The sequence below is a fragment of the Cornus florida genome, unplaced genomic scaffold (genome assembly GCF_030987335.1).
Source record: "Cornus florida cultivar Cherokee Brave unplaced genomic scaffold, ASM3098733v1 CherokeeBrave_3.0.0_Hap2_Chr06, whole genome shotgun sequence".
NCBI classification, from domain to species: domain Eukaryota; kingdom Viridiplantae; phylum Streptophyta; class Magnoliopsida; order Cornales; family Cornaceae; genus Cornus; species Cornus florida.
In genome coordinates this window covers 72582908-72606290 of record NW_026775576.1, presented here as the reverse complement: position 1 = coordinate 72606290, position 23383 = coordinate 72582908, and the positions used below count along the sequence as shown (strand labels likewise).

Genomic DNA, 23383 nt, shown 5'->3' with positions numbered 1-23383 from the left:
AGTAATATATATTATATTGATATTTTTGACGCATTCATCCTACTGGTGTCTTATTTTTCCGACATTTGCAATATCGGCAAGTAAGTCATTGTCCAATTATCTGTGCTTCTGAAATTCACAACCATTTTTCCGGTGTTTATTTTAAATAAACTTTTTTTATTTTTTTATTTATAACTAGAAGAAAAGTAATCAATCATGGAAAACCTTCTATTATCATTCTTTATAATCGAAGCTGATAAAATATTACATTAATTTATCTCTCAGTCGACTAATTTATACTATAGTCACTCTGTACGATTATGTGACATTCTTGTGTCATTGAGACAAGGGGAAAAAAAAGTTTTTTTTTTCTAAAAACGGGAAAAAAAAATTGAAACGACACGAAACTGAGCTCTGCAATCGTTTTTTAAAAAAGTATTAATTAAAATAAATAAATAAATAAAAAAAAAAAAAAAAACCAATGAATTTGCATCTATGAGTACCTAAGCTCGAGGTCTCTCTCTCTCATCCTTTACTTGGGAAATTGGATCACACCCTTCATGTTCTAATTAGCAATACGGGGGATCTAGAGAAAAAAGAAAAAGGTAAGACAAGCTAAGGAGCATGCTCTAGTCGTTACAGTGCTAGTGCTAATTGTATGGGGGCGGCACCTTCATGTGACAAAAATGGGACGGTAAGATGAATGAAGGGAGTGACTAAGAAAGATGATCATTAATGAGTGAGAGAAAATTAGATATAACACCGATTGAGAAAAAAATTAGAGAATAGATTTAGATGTCTATAAAGTCATTAATGAGATTGAGAGAAAATTAGGTATAACACCGATTGGGAAGAAAATTAGAGAATAAATTTAGATGGCCTGGAGACTTGTCAGTTTTAATTGTAACAGAATGTAAGAAATGAAAAAGTCGGACTTGAAATAACATGGGATGAGGTTATTAAAAATGACTTTAAAAAGTTGAACATAGTAGAAATGAAATGTAATAGGAAAGATTGACGAGAAAATTCAATTCACGTCGCCGACCCATCACATGAGATTAAGGCAGGAATGATAATGAACAACGGCCCTGTCCTGTCAAGAAAAGTAGTAATGAACCGACACAAAACATTAGAAAAACGCCAAGAAAGGTCTACCTTAATGATATTTCCTCCTACCGGATGTGTTAGTCCTTATCTACCCACAGGGCCACACCCACAAATAATACTAATAATAATAATAATAAATTAAAAAAAAATAAAAATAAAAATAAAAAATCCATAATAGAAAGTAGTTCTATCTGGACATGATAGGGTTTGTGAAAGTTGAAACCACCTGGTAATGATTAGCATTTTAAGACCATCAGGGCTTGTGATCTTATATGTGAACAGAAGATTTCTGAAGTTCATAGAGACTTAGCTTCTTGCATTCATAATATTAACATATATTTTCCACCACAACTAGTACATATCAAGAATACAAAGCTCTCTAGTGCCCAATAAATTCTCTCTTACCATAAGAAAATAATCATTCAAGCAAGCAGATTCTGAAACGACCAAAATCATCTAGGTCAATGTATTTTGCGTTCTTGGAGATCCACCAATTCGGATTCTTAAGTCCCGTACCATGTAAACTGAAGACTGAACTTGAAATATGAGAATTAATGTCACTAGATACACTGTTTGCTTTGAATAAGGCCTTAAAATTGAAAACTTCATCGATACAAAGTAATCATTAGCTTCTGTGACAACTATAACACCCCAATCTAGCAAACACAAAAGTAGTTAGTCATCAGATCAATTGAATATAGTCAGTCATTCATAACATATATATATATATATATATAGGGAGAGAGATGCTTTCAAGGCGGCAATCTTCCAGACAGGTAGAGAGAAAGCTTCTCTCTTAGAGTAGAGGCAGACTTGTCAGTAGAATCACAAACTTGTTGTTTATAGCCTGAGTCATGATGGTGAGACAAAAGCATCCCATCTGGCACCTCATTCTCCAAATCAATGACAATATTGTGCAGCAAACAACAAACAAGAATAATCCTTGGTAACTTGTTCTTATCGGGTTTCCACATCACTCCTTCAATAATCCTCCATGTATTTTTCAACTTAAACAATGCCCTTTGTGCCACCACTCGTGTTGCAAAATGCCGCTTATTAAAGTTGACCTGAGATTTGGAAAGGTTTTGTCCTTGGTAAGGAGCGAGAAGCCATGGCAGAAGGGGAAACCCTTTGTCGCCAACTATATATTCCCTCAATTCTATGCCTTCTGACAGCTTAATCTTTGTCCCATTTAGTTTCTTCCCTACTTCAGCATGATTAAAGAAATTTGAGCTTTTGAGCGCAAGGGAGTCGGTCACACTTCCTGGCCAGCCTGTGACAATGTCCCGGAATCTCATCTCTGGGTCCACAATTGCCTGCAGGATCATACTATGATTCTTCTCTTCGTCACACCATACTTTATTTGATTGGTCAAGAGAGGACAGGCACATCAAGATGTGTGTGGTGTCAATGGCACCACAACAATTCGGAAGGCCCCGGATTTTCTCAAATTTGGACTTAATCTCATTCATCTCTTCTTCTGTAGAAGGCCAATAGAGATGGTGGAGTCCTCTTTCTTCCATGGCTTCCACAAACCGCCAGGTTATTTGGGCAACAGTAGATTGGTTTATCCCTAATGCATCTCCAACAGCTGATAATGACTCACCAGAGCTCAGCCTTCTTAAAGCAACAGCAACTCGATCATTTAGACACAAAAGCTTTCCGTTAATATCAAAGAAGTTTGCAGGCTTAGCCATCATTTCTTCCTTCACAAGGGAACATATATAATTAAATGTCTTTCTGGAAATCTTGAAAAAAGATTCAAATTTAGCTGAATTATCTGATTCGTACAAAGACCCTGAAACACAACAATAAGGAGGAGATAATCATTCATGGCTGTGAAATGTATAAGACAAGAAGTTGGTAATCATCACATAGACCCGAGATGATGGGGTGTCAAGTCCAAACTAAATACTTAAAAGATGTGGGAAATCTAAGAAGGCATGATTGCCAATATGCTTGAAGAATATTCAATAAGTTGTTTAGGCAAACACAAAATGACAAAGAACACTATACTAGTAACTTCAGCTAAAATTCAAAACCTGGTTAGTTATAGTATGCCTACTCAATTATTCAAAAGACACAGAAGAAGGAATTACTAGCACATAATTATACAATACTCAGCAGAGGTAAATCCTTCTTAGTGAACCTATAGCACGAAAAGGTTATTAAGAAAGTTACTCCAAGGCTCCACTTGGTATTTACAGAATATAAAGGAAATTGTTTTAGAAAGAACCTCTCACCATCATATATTGTCACAGCACAGAACTTCTTTTTTTTCCTAGTTCGCAGCACAGAACTTCATTCATTAGTATTTAAATTGTACTCCAAAATAAAGAAAATGAATTATACATTTTAGAATATTTTATGATGTACTTCTTGAGGAAAAAGGCTGGTTGTCCACGTTTCATTCATCTCATACATTGAAAATGCTTCAGTACTACTACACAGGAAAGACCTTATCCAGCAACAGCAGTCCCTTTCAAGAGTTGCTCTTTGTTGTGAAAACTGAGTGTTTAACACATTCATCTTCTTATATTCGCGAGTGTTGATGAGATCAAATGAGTACCTCAAGAGTCTAAGTACATAGAATAACATCCTCATGGTTATTACTTCATCCTTCCCTATAAGATTGACGTTTTTTCAGAAGGACATATATGAAGGAGATGTGATCAATGCATTCCATCTCATTCATTCAGGTTTGTCTTCTGATATTATCTTTTCATTGTTTGATGGTAGAATTTGGAAACAATATCTTCATTTTTACAGGTGTACTGTGGGAATAACAGAACAAATTTCAAACATAGCTTTTACAATGGTTTTAGCATGACATAATAGGGAAAAAAATTTGAACTAAGGCCAGTATTCTGTGGTACAGAGGGAGTAACAAAATGAACTGCTTAAAGTTAATATACAGAAAATATGGGAAAGAATGTAGATAAGGAACTTGAACGTGTCCCATGGGCTCCATCTCAAAGCTAAATTTACTTACAACACTTTATTATTTTGATGCCAATCTATGCTTCGTCCTTGAAACCCTTTGGAAGGATGACAGTATTTTTTTTTTTTTGATAAGTGAAGGATGATAGTATTTGATGAGGACCAAGCCCTTGTGAGCACACATTTAGTTCCTTAAGGTAACCATAATTGGGAATCATAACCTAACATTTATAATGATGCAGGAGCATTCACAATGTCATATATACATATATACACAGAGAGAGAGAGAGAGAGAGAGAGAAAGAGAGAGAGAGAGAGGTGTCAGCTCAGAATTGTTGGAAAAGGCTCACCTAGTGCTAGTCTTGCGGCTCTTGCCTATGCCGAGTGTATAAGGAAATAACAGAAACAAACCTAGCCTTGTGGCGTTGCTCTGTACAAGTGGTTGCTCTCATACTTGAATCCCCATTCTCACGCTTGTTAGCCGAAACTTTTAAGATTACATGAACCGAGTCAACCGACCCTAGGAAGCCAAAATAAAAATAAAAGTTTATTTTCCCTTTTTAGTATCTCATTTGTGTTTGCTTGCTCTGTTACTACTTTGTTAGAAAATAGTGGGCTAGAAAACACTAAATCACTTTAAGGGAGAGAAATGGAGGAACTTTACTCTGAAATCTTTAATTCCACTTGAGAACAAATACCAAGAGTCCATTGGACCTACCACAGTACATGTATGTGCAACATTTCATACATTCATGATTAATTTAAATGATTCGTGGAATATGCATAAATTAGCGAACCACCTATAGCATGTACTAACCAAAAGCATGTGCCCATGTGCTAGAAAATATGAGGAAAATACTAGAAACTTAAGTAGTTTAAAATAAATTTAATCACCAACAATTTGAACCTTGGGTAGGTCTTGCCATCTTTCGTTTGGCACCCAAGTGTCAAATACCTGGGCGTTCTTGAAGGAGGTGCTAAAGAAAATGAAAGAGAGGCAAGTGTATGTGGCACAGAGGAAGTAACAAAATGAACTACTAATATTTCATTTAATATACAGAAATGATTGAAGGATGCATTAGAAAAGGAATTTGGAAGTGTCCTAGGGCTGCATAGTCCAAAAATAACTAACTGACAGCATAGTCCAAAATTTGATGTCAAGATATGCTTGCTACTTGAAAATTATTTGAACATCAAACAGAGGCTGTTGAGCAGTTCCTTAATGATTCATGAGGACCAAACCCATGTGAACCTAATTGTCCAAGTGGTATTTCTAATTCTGTTGGTAATCAGGGAGAGGGAGGAAGGTGTTGTTCAGCACAGTTGGAAAACCTTTCATAGTATGACAAAAACACAAAAAATAAAAACTAAAAGAATACAAGAAATATCTCTTCTTTTTTAGTTAATGTCATTTGGTTCCAATTATCGTAACCTTATGTCTTAATGTTTGTATATTAGTATGTATAAAATGAATAAAACATATTCAATATAAGATTTCATGGTGCATTTTTTTTTTTTTTTTTTCAGGAAACAATTTCATGGTGTATGTTATTTGCTTTTAATCCATGAAAATACAACAGAGATAAGTATAAAATGAGAGGTCTGGAGAAAAGTTTGAAAGTCAAGAGGTTTTAAGAGAAGTAATACTATGAAAGTGAATACATTCTCTTTCCAGTTAGCTTGTGATGTGGTGTGCTTCACAGCTATCTGCAGGATCTCAACAAAAACCTTCAACCATGACAAAAGAATATATTTGAAATGGCTGTCATCACATTTATTTTCTGATTGTGCATCGAAGCTCTTCTTTCCCTAAACTACATTCATGGTACTTCTTTCAAATGAAAAGGCTAATTACATTGACCAGATAACCTCTACTGGCTTTGTCAATCATGCAATGATGAAGACTTGAATTGAGTGTACCTGATCATTTTGATATGAATACATCTGATACAAGTAATCGGTAATCTTAAAAAAGGTAACAAGCAAGAAGCACCGCTGCCCCCCACCCCCACACCCATATATAATTTAAAAAAATAAAAAATAAATAAATAAATAAATAAAAAGCAGAAGGTTATTTTGCCTCCAAAAAAGGAGATTTCATAGTCCTTGTGTCATGCGACCACTAACCATCATGAGGGTTGGTCATGTCTGCAAGTAAATACCATATTATACTAGGAGTGGACTAACAAGCACCTAGTATATGTTGTGAGTCTAGTAAAATGTTAACTAGGTTGTTTTCTTTAGAGAAACAAAAAATCATATTTCAGCAAAGGTCTGAAAATTAAGAAAACATCCCAATATACCAGTATCTTGAGTTAATATCACTACTTCTCATACCACCTCTTTCTAAAGCAATAAAATTAACTATTAAAATCCAAAATCATGCAACGAAAACTCTGATACCAAAATACTATAACCACTATAGCAGTAAAAAATCATTAAAGCACACCAACAGAGCAAGATATATGTGATTTGGCAGCATACCTTTTCATCAAAAGAAGGGAAAGCATTAGCAGATTTGATAGCCACGAAGAATGGCATAGAATATGTTGTGATTTGATATAGATTTCATTTCATTTCATTTCTTGTAATACGAGCATGTGCTCTTTTTATCTATAAATGCTAGAGTTGTGAATGAGTGATTCATCTCATTCAAGCCTTTACACAATTCCTTCATTTTTTCTTCTTTTTATATTTCTTCTTGGTATCAGAGATGGCACATTTCCACACCTTCCAACAACCTTGCTACTTATGCGACAGCCACCTTAAGCTGTTTGCAACATCTTGTGGTGTTGCCTACACATGATTTTCTGTGTTACTGTTTTGTGATAAAAAATAAAAATAAATAAATAAAACAGGTAATTTTGAGTTTTACAATTTATTTTTTACTCTTCCAGGGTTGGGTAAATTAGGATAGTTGGTGTCCAACACCTAGAAGCTTGGGTAAAAATTTTTGAGTTTACAAAGAGGTTCCAGATATTGAGAAGGAAGTTGTCCGGCTATATGTAAGCGGGCAGCGCTCCTTGAAAAGACTATATTTTGGAATTTTCAGGAATGGTTTGAGGAGACATTGTTATTGTTTATGGTTTGAGGAGACCCTTTGATTTATTAATAGAATTTGTGGTGTTTTCGAAATTGTTTATTTGTCATGTGACAGATTGTGGCAGATTTAGGGTCCTCGACTATTAATTCTCATGTCTCAAGTTCTGTGGGTGGTGATGCCATTTTTCCCACCAACTCATCAGAAAATCTAGGACTTCAAATCACCACAGTGAAGTTGGATAGCTCCAACTATTTGATTTAGGCATAGTCCGCCAAGATGTTCATTGGTGACAAAGGCAAGATTGGCTATATTACTGGTTCTGAGAAAGAGCCAGCTCAGTCAGAGAAGGTATATCCACAGTGGTTTGCAGATAACACTATGGTTATGTAAAGCTGCAATCGAGCCAAGCCGAACCGAGTCGGGGCTCGTTCGAACTCAGCTCGACTTTATGGTATGGTGTTTGAGCTTGGCTCGACCATGATCAAAATGGTTTGAGCTCGGCTCGGTAGCTCGATTAAATATCAATGTCGATTGTGTATGCATACATTCATACATATATATATATATGTATATATATATATATGGGGTACAAACGCAACAGATCTCCTGGTTTTATCTAAAACGAAAAACAGATCTCATAGTCTCTATCTGTATGCATCAGATCTCATAGTTTAATTTCCAGAAAGAAAAACAGATCTCATAGTCACTCTCTCTATATGTAATGTGTATACATTTATATATATACACACACATTCATACTCATGGTACAATGAATCTAACACTATTCTCAACCCAAATATGATATTTGCTTCAATAATCACTTCCGATTCCACCATCCAAATGGAGGAATATTCACTTCCAATTACGGAAAAAGTGAAAGTGGTATAGAGAGGGTGACAATGTATTTCGGGCATGATGGAGTGTAACATCGTCGTCGGCTTTAAGTAGCAGGTTGCCACAGTGCTTTGGCCAGAACGCCGCTTCCAATAGAGGTGTCGATTAGGCTAAGGTTGGAGATCGAGATGGGAAAGAAATGGATATGGGTGAGATACTGATGATTAGGGTTTATATGATGGGCTTAGGAATATGGGTTTGGGCTGATCTATTATGTTTATTTGCATTGTGTGAAAACATAAATTGTGCAACAGAAAGAGAAGGAGAATATAGAGTCTGTATCACTTCATTACATTGAACCCTAAACATAAAAAGTATTATATACAAACATAAGAAAGGCCTAATTGCATACTGGCCACAAACTATACGTAATTACAATCTGACCCAACACAAATATATATATATATATATATATACACACACATATAAATGTTCTAACACTTCCCCTCAAGCTGGAGAATATATATATCATATAATCTCAGCTTAGAACAAATCGCCTTTAACCAATTATAACCAAGAGCCTTAGTAAACATATCAGCTAATTAATCTTCAGACTTCACAAATGGATTAGAAATGTTCCCACTCAATATTTTCTCTCGAATGAAGTGACAACCAACTTTAATATGCTTGGTCCTTTCATGAAATACAGAATTGGATGCAATGTGAACAGCAACTTGGTTATCACACAACAATGGAGTAGGAGTCTTGACTATTAACCCAAGTCCCTCGAGAAAATGTTGTAACCATGTTAACTCACTAAAAGTGTGGGTCATCGCCCTGTACTCGGCTTCTGCACTATATCGAGCTACCACTATCTGCTTTTTACTCCTCCATGTAACTAGATTACCTCCAAAGAAGGTGCAATACCCTATAGTGGATCTCCTATCCGAAGGGGAGCCAACCCAATCCGCATCTGTAAAACCTTCCACCCTGAGATGCCCATTTGATTTATACAACAATCCAAGTCCCGGAGCTTGCTTGAGGTATCGAATAATCCGAAGAACACCATGCCAGTATGATACCGTAGGGCCTACCATGAACTAACTCACAACACTCACTACATAGGAGATATCAGGTCGAGTAATGGTGAGGTAAATTAACTTACCAACTAGTCGACGATACCTACCCGGATCATCAAATGGATCTCCCTCATCAGACACAAGTTTATGATTCGGATCTATAGGAACATCAACGGGATGACCACCTAACAAACTTGTTTCCTCAAGTAAGTCTCTGAGACAAGATTATTCCTAGCTTAGATCAAGCAACTTCAATTCCCAAAAAATATCTAAGTGTGCCCAAATCCTTAGTATGAAAACATCGTTGCAAGAACTGTTTTAGTTTAGCAATACCCGCTAAGTTATCACCAGTGATGACGATGTCATCCACATATACAACCACAAATATAAAACCTGCCTCAGTATGTTGATGAAATACTGAATGATCCGTTTAACACCAACGGAGACTATATTTTAATGCTGCCTCAGAGAATTTTCCAAACTATGCCCTTGGTGATTGTTTCAACCCATACAAGGCCTTCTTTAAGCGACAAACACTGTGACGATACTCCCCCTGAGCAACAAAACCAGGTGGTTCCTCCATATAAACCTCTTCTGCTAAGTGACCATGCAAAAAAACATTTTTAACGTCTAACTGAAACAGAGGCCAATTACGATTAGCAGAAGAAATCTTAGCAACGAGGGCAAACGTCTCATCACAGTCAACACCATAAGTCAGGGTATAACCCTTGGAAACAAGATGTGCTTTAAACGCTCAACGGAACCATCTGGAAGACACTTCACAGTATATACCCACCGACAACTAACCGGGTTGCAACCAGGAGGTAAACGAATAAGATCCCAAGTTCCATTATGATGAAGGGCATCCATTTCATCGATCATGGCAAAGTCTTAGGAACAAGAGTAGCTGACAATTTGGATAAAAAACAAGATAAAGAGAGCGAAACATGATTATATGACACAAAGTTAGAAATAGGATGTGCAGTAACACAAGATCGAGTACCTTTGTCCAAGGCAATAGGGAGATCGTCAACAGGAGGAGGATCCCCAAGAGAAATAGACAATTGGTGGGAGGCTTCTCGTAGGCGTCGACTATACACTTGAAGTGGTTGTGGTGTGACAGACTCAGTTGAGGTAGACACAATAGGTAGCGGAAGCAAAAAATCATAAGTTAATAACGAACCACGTAAAAAGTACGGAGTGTCCTCAAAAAAGGTCACATCCATACATACCAAAAAATGACGAATGCTAGGATTCCAACATTTATATTCCTTTTGAGTGCGAGAGTAACCAATAAATACACATTTAATTGCACGAGGAGATAATTTATCAGTGCCTAGACGTAGCACATGAGCAAAGCACACATAACAAAAAAACACAAAGGGAAAGTGCAAATAATGGACGAGTGGGAAAAACAATAGAATAAGGAGACTGCCAATTAAGAACAGAACATGGCATACGATTAATTAAATAGCAAGCAGTTAAAACGGCATCTCCCCAAAATTCGTTGGGAAGATGCATATGGATCAGTAAGGTTTGAGCTATTTCAATTAAATGCCTATTTTTCCGTTCTGCTACGCCATTTTGTTGAAGAGTATAGAAGTTTGGTGCAAAATACCATGAGAATCACAAAATTCAGAAATAACACCTTTGACATATTCCATAGCATTATCAGATTGTAGTAAAGCACATCCAAATTGGACCTCAATTTCTTTATAAAATGATTGAAATACAGAAAGAAGCTCAGAATGATCTCTCATTAAAAACAACCATGTCATCCTTTAAAAATCATCTACAAAAGTAACGAAATAAGAACAACCAGAGAGACTAGGGTGATGAACAAGACCCCATATATCGGTATGCACCAATTCAAAAAGAGAAGACCGACAATTATCGATACGGGGGGAAAAAGAAACTCTATGATGCTTGCCTAATTGACATGACTTGTATTCTAAAGTAGACACCGACTTGAGAAACGGCAGTGCAGACTTCAAGTACCTCAAGGAGGGATGACCCAATCGATAATGCCACTAGTGAGCAGAAACTCTGGAATGGAGAGCCACACTACGGGCACACAACTCACAATCCAAGTAATAGAGGCCATTTCGTTCAATGCCACCACCAATTGTTCCCTTCGTCTTGAGGTCCTGAAAGACACAAAAAGAGGGATAGAAGGTCATAGAACAGTTAAGAGCTTAAGTTATTTTACTAACATATAATAAATTAAAAGGAAATTGAGGAACCAATTGCACAGAAGATAATGAAATAGAAGCAGTTAGCTTAATTGTCTCTTAACCAATAATAGAACGAGTTCTACCATCAGCCAAAGTAACAAAAGACGTGGAATTGGATTTGCGCAAGTGAGAAAATAAAGATTCATTACCCGTAAGATGGGTAGATGCCCCAGAATCGAGTACCCAAGGAGAGGATAGAGAGAAAAACATGATGGAGCAAAAGTAGCAACATTAGCTGGAGACCTGTGTTGTGCCTGATTGACACAACATCAGCTGGAGACATCAGTTGGCTTAATTGTCCCTTGACCAATAATAGGACGAGTTCTACCATCAGCCAAAGTAACAAAAGACGTGGAATTGGATTTGTGCAAGTGAGAAAATAAAGATTCATTACCCGTGAGATGGGTAGATGCCCCAGAATCGAGTACCCAAGGAGAGGATGGAGACTTTAAGTCTGAAAAACATGATGGAGCAAAAGTAGCAACATCTGGAGACTTGTGTTGTGCCTGATTGACCAAGGCACTGAAATCGGGTCAGGATAGTGTTACACTATCACTAGTAGATGAAGTGGTCTCGATACAGGTGTACGGTAAGCTAAGTGGTCTTGGCCAACAAAAGGTTGAGAAGAAGCAATGTCAGAGGAAGTAACTGTTGGGTTTTCCATGAAGATCCCAACAAGCATCAATGGTATGATTAATACCATGACAATGGGTACAATAGCGAGCAACAGCCCGTCCATGACCACGGCGATCACGACCTTTATCACGACCACCATTTCCGCGAGTACCACTTAGCATGCCCCCATGGCCTCAGTTGCTACTGAAATTACCACGTCCCCAGGGAGGAGTAATAACAGAAGGGATCACCATGGCTGAATTGTCTCTCCCAGAGAATTTGGCAGATGGTGATTCAGAAACACGAAGTAATCGAGCATAAATGTTTCCTAAAGATGGGAGACCTCCATCACTGGCAAGAATCTGGTCCTGTATACTCTGAAGGTTATGATCTAAACCAGCAAGGAAAATAGAAGCATAAAATTCCTCACGCTGTTGCTTGAGAATTTCAAGGTCATTAGTTAGGGGATGGTACTGATTCAACTCATCCAACAGCCCTTTGAAGGTACTGTAATAGTCCCCAATGCTTTGACTAGACTGGCGGGAATGAAACATCTTCTCATACAAAGAATAAATGCGGGAGACATTCGTATCCATAGAATATGTTTCTTTAACTGCATCCCAGATTTCCTTTGCAATGTTAACAAACAAGAAATTTGTTGCAATGGAGTGTTCCATACTATTCCAGAGGTATAGTTCTCAGTTTCCCAATCAGTATAACCTTTGTCAGTTTTATGTGGAGGATCATTTAGAATAATTTTTAATTTGCGTCGAGCACCCAAGAAAATTTTCACAACCTATGCCCACAGTAAGTAATTGGAATTATTCAACATAATAGTGGTAATTTGTAATCCAACTTGATCAGTAGATGTAATGGGGGTCTTAATTTCAGTAGGTGCAGACATTGGAGAAATTGTTTCTGACATGGAAACACAAGGTGGAGATATAGAACCAAATAACAGGAAAAAAAAAAAATTTGATGTCGGAATAACGAACACCACAACGAGCCTGTACCGCTGTCTATGAAGAAATGAGGCACAGAATAACGAGTCTTCACTGGGAAGAGGAAGAGAGGAAAAAAAAAAAAAAAAAAACTGAATCTGAACCGGGTCTGCCAAATCAGGTCGGATCAACAATAGGGTCAGGTTATGCTAACTTGGTTTGGGATATGATAACCATGCTTCGGATATGCTAACCTTGTTTGGGATAACCGCACACCCATAGCCAAACACCACTCTTCTTCTTCACAACCACAGACTTAGAGATGCCGACAAGGAAGCCCTCTACAGCGATCTGGCCAAACACGAGCTTAACTAACGAGAGAGGATAACTACAACTCTACAGACGCAGGTGAGGATCACAACTCACCACAAATCTGCCGCCGACAACAAAATCACGCACAAACAGCGACTACACAGCACTGTCGATCTCTGCAAACTTCTTGACGACAGTAATTCGAAGGTCATTGACAAAATTCCGGCAAAGAAAATGATGATTTCACAGCGATGAGCAACACGGTTCAGATCTTTCAAAGACTACACACCTTAGGATCTGCACACTGGTTCGTGACGATGGCACGGCGATGAAAACAACACTCGAGGCTAGTACATACCCTAGCGCTTGTGGCGGCGTTAATGACACAGATAGGATCGCCGCTCTGATACCATGTGAAAACATGAATTATGCAACAAAAAGAGGAGATTATAGAGTTTGTATCACTTCATTACATTGAACCCTAAACGTAAAAGGGATTATATACAAACATAAGAAAGGCCTAATTGCATAATGGCCACAAACTATACGTAATTACAATCTGACCCAACACAAATATATATATATATATATATATATATATATATATATATATGTATATATATAAATGTTCTAACACGTTGGATTGGGTTGGGTCGGGTTGGGTTGGGATGGGCTTTTATTTTTAAGTCAACATAAAATAAATTGTGCATGTTATATACATGTATATGTATTATATATATATTTATATTCACGAGCTCGAAAACGAGCCCATTAACGAGCTTGTTCACGTACATGTTTGCGGACTAACGAGCCGATCTAGAGTGTGTTTGAACTTGGATTGTTTATTAATTAAACGGATATATTTTGTTGGGCTCGGTTTGTTTATTAAATAAACGAACACGAGCTGAGCTTTTAGCAAACTAAGCCCGAACTGTTCAAAAACAGCTCAGCTCGTTTGCAATCCTATGGTTATGTCTTGGCTAGTTAATTCGATGGAGTCAAACATAGTTGTTGGCTATATATTTATGAAAACTACTAAGCAGATTTGGGATTCGGTTCAACGCACTTATTCTCAGAGGTAATGCACGGATTTTCCAGTTGGGGTGAGATAATGAGATATCACTAGGATTTCTCAGGACAGTTTCAGGTTACATCGCCAAGCTTCATGCTATTTGGGAAGAGATGTCATATTATGATTCCTTTCACTCTTGGAATGATACAGATGATGCAGTTTTATATACAGGGATTGTGGAGAAGAATCAAGTGTTTCAGTTTCTTATCGGGTTAAACGACAAGTTTGAGTATGCATGTGTTCAATTATTGGGCTTATCTTCATTTCCTACGCTTGAGGATGCATACTCCTATTTGATGTCAGATGAGAGTCGTCGGACTCATCCATTGAGTGTTGTTTCGATTGATCATTCTGCCATGGCGGTTCATGTTCCCAACCTTTCACGAACTGCACCATCCTAGTCAATTCAGAGTTCTACCATCAGCCCTCCTCTGGGATGACAACGTGGGCGGTGTGACCATTGCAGGAAGCTTGGTCACATCAAATCATGTTGTTATGCACTACATGGACGCCCACTGCAACAGAAACAACAGCCTCAATCCTCCGCACATTCTGTTACACAACCAATCTTGTTGTCGACTCCTGACAACTCTTCATCTTCTGCCACAGTTTACTTGACTCAAGCTGATTTAAATAAGTTCAAACAATTCTTCAATCAAATGGAGGCATCATCTCACCCAACCTCCATTTATGCCCATTCAAGTACTATTGCATCTACACATAGCGTATCTACATCTTCGACACCTTGGATTATTGATTCTAGTGCTTTAGACAATATGACTGATATGTCCTCATATTTCCAATCTTAAAGTATCTGTTCTTGTCATCGCAAGGTATGCCTTGCGAATGGCTCTCCATCTTCTATTGCTGGGAAGGGTCACATATCAGTTACTCATTCATTAACTTTGTCAGATACACTTCATGTTCCACAGTTGACTAGAAATCTTTTTTTTGTTAGCAGCATTACTAAATAATTAAATTGTAGTGTAACATTCTTTCAGGATCTGGTGTCGAAAAGGACAGTTGCAGTAGGCGTGAAGTGGACGGCCTATACCTGTTAGATGTTCCTTTGTTACCTCAAGCACATTCAGTTTCATTTTCTAATTCTGTTTCATCCAAATAAAGCCCAGCTTATGCATTGGCACAAGAGTATAGGACATATTTCTTTCGGTTATTTAAAACATTTGTTTCCTTCCTTATTTTGTAACGTGACAGATTTATCCTGTGAGACGTGTCACTTGGCTAAACATATTCGTTCCAATTATCCTAGTAGTAATAAAACTGCTTCAACATCTTTTGATCTTGTTCATTCAGATGTGTGGGGCCCTTGCCCAGTTACTTCTAGTCCTTGATTTCAATATTTTGTGTTGTTCATTGATGATCATAATCGTGTTACGTGGGTCTATCTTATGAAAACCAAAAATGAGGTGTGCACCATTTTTTTTTTTTTAAAAAAAAAAAAAAAAGGAAGAAAATTGACAATAGTTCAAAATCAATATGGTCGTACCATTAAAAAATTCAGATCTGACTACGGTACGGAGTACACTTATAGGGAGGTTTAGTGGTTATGTACATAATTTAGGATTGAGCATCAGATGTCTAATGTTAAAATCCCTCAACAGAATGGCCGTTCTGAGAAAAAGAATTGCCACATCCTTGACTTAGCCAGAGCAATCTGCATTGGCATGAATGTTCCCCAGTCATTTTGGGAAGATGCAGTTATTGCAACTGTCTACATCATTGATAGGACCACTTATAGGGTTCTTAACTTTGCACCCCCACTCTGAATCTTACATCCCAATCAATCTCTTTTTTTTATTCCTCTACGAGTCATTGGGTGTGTGTGCTTTGTTCAGCAATTGGGGCAACCTCGTACACAGCTTGACCCAAGGCTTTGAAGTGTGTGTTTCTGGGTTATTCTCACTCTCAAAAAGGTTATAGGTGTTTACCATCTTCCCAATCATCGGCGGTTTATATCCATGGATGTTTCTTTCTTTGAGTATACACCATACTATAAAAGTTCAATTAGTTCTCAAAGTGAGTGGTTCCCATTGAACACAATTGATGATCACCTTCTTCTGTCTTCAACTCCTCTACCTTTGCCTGTTTCATCTTCTATTATTCCTCCTCATGATACCCCTCCAATAGGGGAATTGTTCCTTTTCCACTGTTTTATAGTTATAGATAACAAGTACAAGCTTCTACTCCTATGATCGACTGCCTTGTTCCTTCGGCACCAGCTCCGCCTTCTCAAGCTATTGTTTCGCTAGATGATCGCCCCATTGCTCTTCGGAAGGGTAAAGGTTCTTATATTTATCCTATTTCTAATTTTGTTTCTAATTGTGCTCTCTCACCCTCCTATCAGAGTTTTCTTGTTTCTATTGCCTTGGTTCCTCTTCCTTCTAGTGTTGCACATGCACTAGCCCAACCTCAATAGCGTGATGCATAGTTGTTAAAGGCTCAAGGCGCACAAAAGCGTAAAGGCCTCATTGCGCGCCCGACTGAAGCAAGGCACACGTTGAATAAAAAAAAAAAAAAAAAACCACCCAATAAAGATGCAAAAATCAACTAAATCAATTATCTTTACATGTTTGACTGTGAGAGTCCACCCATCATCCCAAAAACAAAGGTAAAAAGGGAACCATTGAAAAGGAACCCCATCCATGGCAAGAGGATTGAAAATGTTAGCAGCTATATTTGGAGCAAAATCCAATTACTAAAAGAACTGCACTCACCAACACAAAAAGCAAACATACCCACATGTTTTAGTGGAACATCAGTACCCTAAAATCAGCAACAAAATGTGCACCATATTTCATGGCAACAAAATGTGCACCACAGATTTCATAAAAAAATAAAAAATAAAGAAGAATAAGAATCAAAAAAAGATTTTTGCCATACAAGAAGAAGAAGAAGAAGGAGAGAAAAGAAGAGAGAAGAAGAATTTTGCCGAAGAAGGAGGAGGAGGAGGAGGAGGAGAAGAGAGAGAAAGATTTCTGCCGAAGAAGGAGGAGGAGGAGAGAGAAAAAAAGAGAGAAGAATCTGCCGAAGAAGCAGAAGAAGAAAGAGAGAGAAAAAAAATAGAGAAAAGAAGAGAGAAGATCAAAGAAGAGAACTTACCTGGATCGTGATTTGTGAGAGAGCAGTCGCAGATTCACTTTGAGTCTTTGAGTCGATCGCAAGCCCTAGCCCCTTCTTTGAGTCTTCTGTCTTCCTTTTTTGTTACTTTCCTTTTATTTTTATTATTTTTCTTTTTTGTTTTGTCTTGTCAACTAAAACAATAATATAAGTTATAAATGGTAATAAACATAGCATAGCATAAGTTAATAAGTTATAAAAGTTAATAAAAATAATAAACAAATCATTTAAAAGAGGCAACTTAAATTAGGCGCGCCTTATTAACGCCTGGAGCCCCTCGCCTTTGCATCAGAGGTGCGCGACTGTTCTAAGGGTCTCGCCTATGTCCTTGGCAGGCGCAGCTCATGTGCCTCGGGCGCGCGCCTTCGGCGCTTTTAACAACTATAGCGTGATGCTATGACAAAAGAATTACAAGCACTTGAGAAAAATCAAACTTGGGATATGGTTCCGCTTCATATTGGACAAAAGGTTGTGAGTTGTCGTTGGGTGTTCAGTTAAACATAATCCAGATGGGTCAGTTGCTCGTTACTAGGCCCGGTTAGTTGCGTAGGGTTATGCTCAGAATCATGGCATAGATTACCAAAAGACTTTTGCCCCTGTTGCCAAGATGAATACCACATGTATTATTTTCCATTGTTGTGATTCGATCTTGGCCTTTATTTCAGTTAGATGTTAAGAATGACTTTCTCAATAGTGATTTGCAGGAGCAGGTGTATATGGGACCCCCTCCGGGCTTACGTTCTCCTGCTCATTCCAATATGGTCTGTCATCTTCATCGCTCCCTGTATAGCCTCAAGCAGTCTTCTCGAGCTTGGTCTGATCGCTTTGGCACTGCCATGCTCCAATTTGGTTTCCATCAGAGTGCAGCTGATCATACCTTGTTCTTACGTCATTCAGGTGGTAAGATACTTGCTTTTATTGTGTATGTCGATGATATAATTCTTACCGGAGATGTACTACCAAAATTGCTGAGGTTAAGAGCTATCTTGGCCGTCAGTTTGAGATTAAGGATCTTAGTCCCCTTTAGTACTTCTTAGGCATTGAGGTGGCTCGCTCCAAGGCTGGCATACTAATCTCTCAACGCAAATATGTTATTGACTTCCTTTTTGCTTGTGGCCAGCTTGGCATTCGTCCTGTTGATACTCCAATTGAGCAGAATCATCGGTTAGCTGATTCTAAGTGGGAGGAGTTGTCGGATGTCGGTCAGTATCAACGACTTGTTGGGAAGCTCATCTATTTATCCATGACTTGACCTAACATTGCTTATGCCGCGAGTGTCGTGAGTCGATTCATGCACTCTCCTCGTACCCCTCATCTTGATACAACTATTCGGATCCTTCGCTACCTAAAGGGGTGTCCAAGTCGTTGTATTTTGTTTGCTAATCATAGTCACTTACCTATTGAGGCTTGGACAAGTGCTGATTATGCATGATCAGTTTCAGATAGGAGGTCAACTTCAGGCTACTGTACCACTATTGGTGGCAACTTGGTTACTTAGCGGAATAAAAAGCAGGATGTTGTCTCTCGATCTAGGCAGAGGCAGAGTATATGGCTATAGCTTTTGGGGTATGTGAGTTGTTATGGCTGAAAACCTTGATGACAGACTTGTGCCTTCCAATGTCACTTCCATTCTCACTTTACTATGACAACTAGTTCGCCATTAGCATAGCAGCAAATCTCGTCTAGCATGACAGGACTAAGCATATAGAGGTGAACCGTCACTTCATTCGAGAGAAGATCATCTCTAATCAACTTTGCACTCCATTTGTCACAAGGTCTCAGTAGCTTGCAGACATTCTTACAAAGGGTGTTTGCAAGATTGTGTTTGAGAATGCATTGTCCAAGTTGGGTGTTTCAAATATCCAAGCACCAACTTGAGGGGGAGTGTCAGCAGATATGGTAGCCACGATTTATCGAATGACTTACCATATTAGCAGAGATTTGATAGCCATGAATAATGGCATTGAATATGCTGTGATTTGATTTAGATTTGATTTAATTACATTTCTTGTAATATGAGCATGTGCTCTTTTTATCTATAAATACTAGTGATTCATCTCATTCAAGCCTTTACACAATTCTCTCATTTTTTTCTTCTTTTTATATTTCTTCTGAAAGCAAATTTACCATGTGTGAGAATTTGAGTTTCAACAACTTGTCAACAAAAAACCCAAACATTTGGTTACATAACTATAATATTATGCTTCACGGATTAACTAAAAAAAAAAAACTCAACGCAATGACAACTAAGCAAGACCAATAACAGTAGGGTTTTTAGCACAAACATCCCTGATGTCAATAATAAACTGGTTATTGGAAATGACAAAAACCATTCTCCATTAATGTGGTAATCGTTGTCGTATAGATTCTAGGACAAGCCCTAGGGTAGGTACGTATACCACCATAACAGCCACCACCAATAAGCACGCCACCACAAGTACACATTACATGTCATAATAGAAACATTAACACTGTTACAACCCTCACTACCATCACTGCCATTTTAGTTTTTATTATAGCCATATGCATAATCTCCTCCTTAACTACCACCACTAGTCCTGCCACTTCCACCATTATGAACAGTAAAGCTAACACAACACCAAAATCACCAATTCCTCTTTCCATTACCACCAATTCTTCACTGTCAATATCTGCATTAATGATAACATTCAAAGCAATGTTGCCACTAAAACACCACCAGTAACAATAGATAATCACACCCGATTTCTTCTTCAGTAAAGTGCTATTTTTGCATTCCAATTATTAAGATGTTTTCCGGTATTGTATTTGCAGCAAATATGATGAAAACAGTGTGGCACAAGAGTTTCTTTCCTGCTTCTCAAAAGTAATTACAAGAATTCAAACAAAATGATTCTCTCCTGCTTCTCAAAGTAATTAAAAGAATTCAAACAAAATGATTCTCTATGGTGTTATTCAGTATAAATTTATGTTGTATAGAGTAGAGTGTAGGCGTTGAAAAAGAAAAAAGAACAACACATTCATGTAGCATAAATGAATGAGGATGCTATGATGGACAATAGGAGTGACTAGAAGAGACAATATTAGTAATGAACGAGTGAGAGAAATATTAGGAATAACACCTATTAATGATAAAATTATAAAATGCAAACTTAGGTAGTATGGTCATATACAACATAGATCAAAAGATACAGTGGTTACAACAGAAAGAGTTGCTAGCCTAGAAGATAAGTGACAAAGAGGCAACCAAAACTTACATGGGATGAAGTAATTAAAAATGATCTTAAAATTTTAAATATTAGGGGATACATGGTATATAATGGGAAAAAATAGAAACAGAGAATTTATATGGCCAATCCCATCCGTATGGGACAAAACCAAGGATGATGATATATTTTTGTTGACCTCAATTGGCTACCCCTCAACATTAGGAACAAGAATTACATTATGTAGTTCTAAAAGTCAATCACCTTCTTCAAGATGCAACTCAACATCAACATGGAAATCAAATTATATATATATATATATATATATATATATATATATATATATATTTAAAAAAAAAAAAAAAAAGAACTCAAGATTTAGAAAATCTAAAGCGAATTTGTATTATTTAGACAATGTTAACATTGGCTTTTAGCCTAATCTTCACTGAGTTAAAAAGAGGAATGCGTGCTGCTCACATAGGTATTATTTAGACACCCACATAAAACCACCTTTTAACCAAAACCCATTGTTCCCAAACAAATATAAACAAATTGACTGCCACAAATTTTAGCCAACTGAATCAATTGACAAAAGCACCTAATTTTGCTGTTCTGAGCACCTGCTTCAACAAATTGATCAAATTGTCCCAGAATACTCCAAACTTTCAGCTTTTTCAAGTATCCAGCCACGTAAACCCTTTTGACCCAATGTACACCAAAGGTGATTTTAAATTCTCTCTTTAACACATATTGAACATATATTAAAATGACAAGAGCTAGAACACAAAAAATACGTCTACCAAGCTATGACTTTACTTCTATTTAGTTTCTCTCAGCACAAGCTAGGATCCTTTTAGATGGACTGTTTACCATTGTTTTCTCCGCAACCAAACAGAACATTGAGATTTATGTACAAGAAAACTAAAAAGAAAATGGAAACTGGAATTGGAATAGGAATATAAATATAATAATAAAAAAAGGGCAGATACCCAAGAGCATTCCATGTCCAAAATCAGCATGTTTGAATGAAAGAACACCAATAAATCAACTAATTTACATAAAACGGGATTTGACCCAAGTCATGAAATTCCACCAAATACAGAGAAAACCTAACCAATGCCCCATAAACACCATTCAAAGCATACCCAGTAACACCAATAACATTTTAATTACCACAATCAACAAAAGCTCAACACCATAAATCAAGAAAAGCAAATAAACATATATATCGGTAGAATATATATATGTGTGTGTGTGTATATGTATTTACCAGAAATCCTCTTGGAGAAGTTGTCCCACCAATCGAAGGGCTTGGGTTGGGTCAGCTCTGTACTTTCTTTCTCTAGTTTCTTTCTCCTCTTGAACCCTCTAATGGGTGCCATTGAAACTCCAAGACCCACTTGAGAAAAATCTTGAAAGACCCACCAAACCCAAACAATAATGGGAAAAGATGGTGTTGATGACGAGAGGGTACAAAAAGGGAAGAGAGATATTTTAGTTGCAGAGAGTGCTTTTTATGGTTTGTTTGGTTTAGTGTGTATTTTTCAGAGCATGCAATGATATGCGAGAAAATATTTTTCCAGATACGTTCCTGGCGACGTGCGTTGATGATATGTTTGGTCAAAGGAGAGACATTGTCGAATTGAATAGAAAAGAAAAGAAGTAATGCAAATAGGGCAACTTCGATTTTCAAACTGTTAGTGTTATTTTTCTTATTATTTTTTACCTTTACCTTCACAAGAATTACCTTACATTGAGTCAAGATACTAAATCATTGAATTACAGAAAATTATTACACCGTTTGACAATTATATGTTCCCAATCAATCACGTTTTTGACACGTAAGTAAATATATTAATTTTATTTTTTATTTACTTGATCGAAATCATATAATTTCAATTATGTAATAATTTTTTTGAGATGGTCGATTCACATCTCTCTTTCTTTTCTCTTTTTTCTTTTTTTTTTATTGTTATTTTTATTTTTTTTCTTTATTTTTAATTTTGTTCTTGATTGATGTAGAAAGAAAAAAGACATGTTATGGACAAAAATATTGACTACTCACATTCATTATTAGTCCAAACGTTCATTGTAGTAAGAACAATGGTTCTCTCTTTATATATTTTTGTTCCAAAAAAACATATTTATTTATTCTTCTTAAAGTTTAGTAAAGAATTATTGTCGTGTAAAGAATTATTGTCGAGTTGTCAGTATTTGCTACCGAGAGAGAGTTGATAGAAAGCTTTGTGGTCGTCGAGATTTACCTGTCTTATAATCTCTTGATGGGAAAAGGGTGGATTCACAAGATTCAAGGTGTCCCTCGACTTTGCACCAGGTAATGAGGTGCATGAGTCCAGATGGAAGTAAAGTGATTAATATATATGGAGATCAAGTGACAACAAAGGAATGTTATTCTGTAACCTTAAAGGCCAGCGGGAAGAGAAAAACGTCCATCCAACCTGTAAGCCCGAGATAGCAATTACAGGAGCCTCCACCCAAAGAGGTGGGGGAGGAGGAAGAGCTTTCGATCCTTACTGAAGAACCCCTTGTGGATGTACAGATTGATCCTCTGAGACCAGAGTCACAGACAGAACCACAAGAATAAGATCAAGGTTTGTAGTGGAGGAGAAACGACAGCTAGTTGATTTCTTGCCTGAGAATGCATATGTGTTCGCTTGGAGCCACTTGACATGCCAGGAATCAATCCCTCTGTGTCCTATCACTCTCTCAGTGTTGATCCGAACATCAAGCCAGTAAGACAGAAGCAAAGAAGGTTCGCTTCAGAGCGCAATCAAATCATAGCCGATGAAATTGATAGATATGCACATGAAACATTAGTGATTATATCAAATTTATACAAAACAAAAAGATATTCTATTTAATTCAGTATAAAATATTTCTTGA

At 37.2% G+C, this 23383-nt stretch overlaps 1 protein-coding gene across 2 annotated transcripts; it reads right to left on the bottom strand.

The window, feature by feature from the left end:
- Positions 1-1599: 1599 nt before the first annotated feature.
- LOC132312020 (protein ALP1-like) lies at positions 1600-22126 on the bottom strand. Of its 2 annotated transcripts, none has more exons than XM_059810228.1 (2): positions 21750-22126; positions 1600-2884 (listed from the first exon to the last, which is right to left on the bottom strand). In XM_059810228.1, exons 1-2 carry the CDS (start codon positions 21859-21861, stop codon positions 1839-1841), a joined length of 1158 nt encoding a protein of 385 aa, XP_059666211.1. In that variant the 5' UTR covers positions 21862-22126; the 3' UTR covers positions 1600-1838. The 2 variants fall into 2 exon arrangements, with proteins under 2 accessions (XP_059666211.1, XP_059666212.1); XM_059810229.1 differs by having other exon boundaries at positions 1600-2792; positions 21750-21858.
- Positions 22127-23383: the final 1257 nt, after the last annotated feature.

Coding starts and splice junctions, on each gene's coding strand:
- LOC132312020 (XM_059810228.1), bottom strand. CDS start 21,861: ATGGCACCCATTAGAGGGTTCAAGAGGAGAAAGAAACTAGAGAAAGAA. Junction 2,885..21,749: donor CTTCTCCAAGAGGATTTCTG/GTAAATACATAT, acceptor GTTGTGTTTCAG/GGTCTTTGTACGAATCAGAT.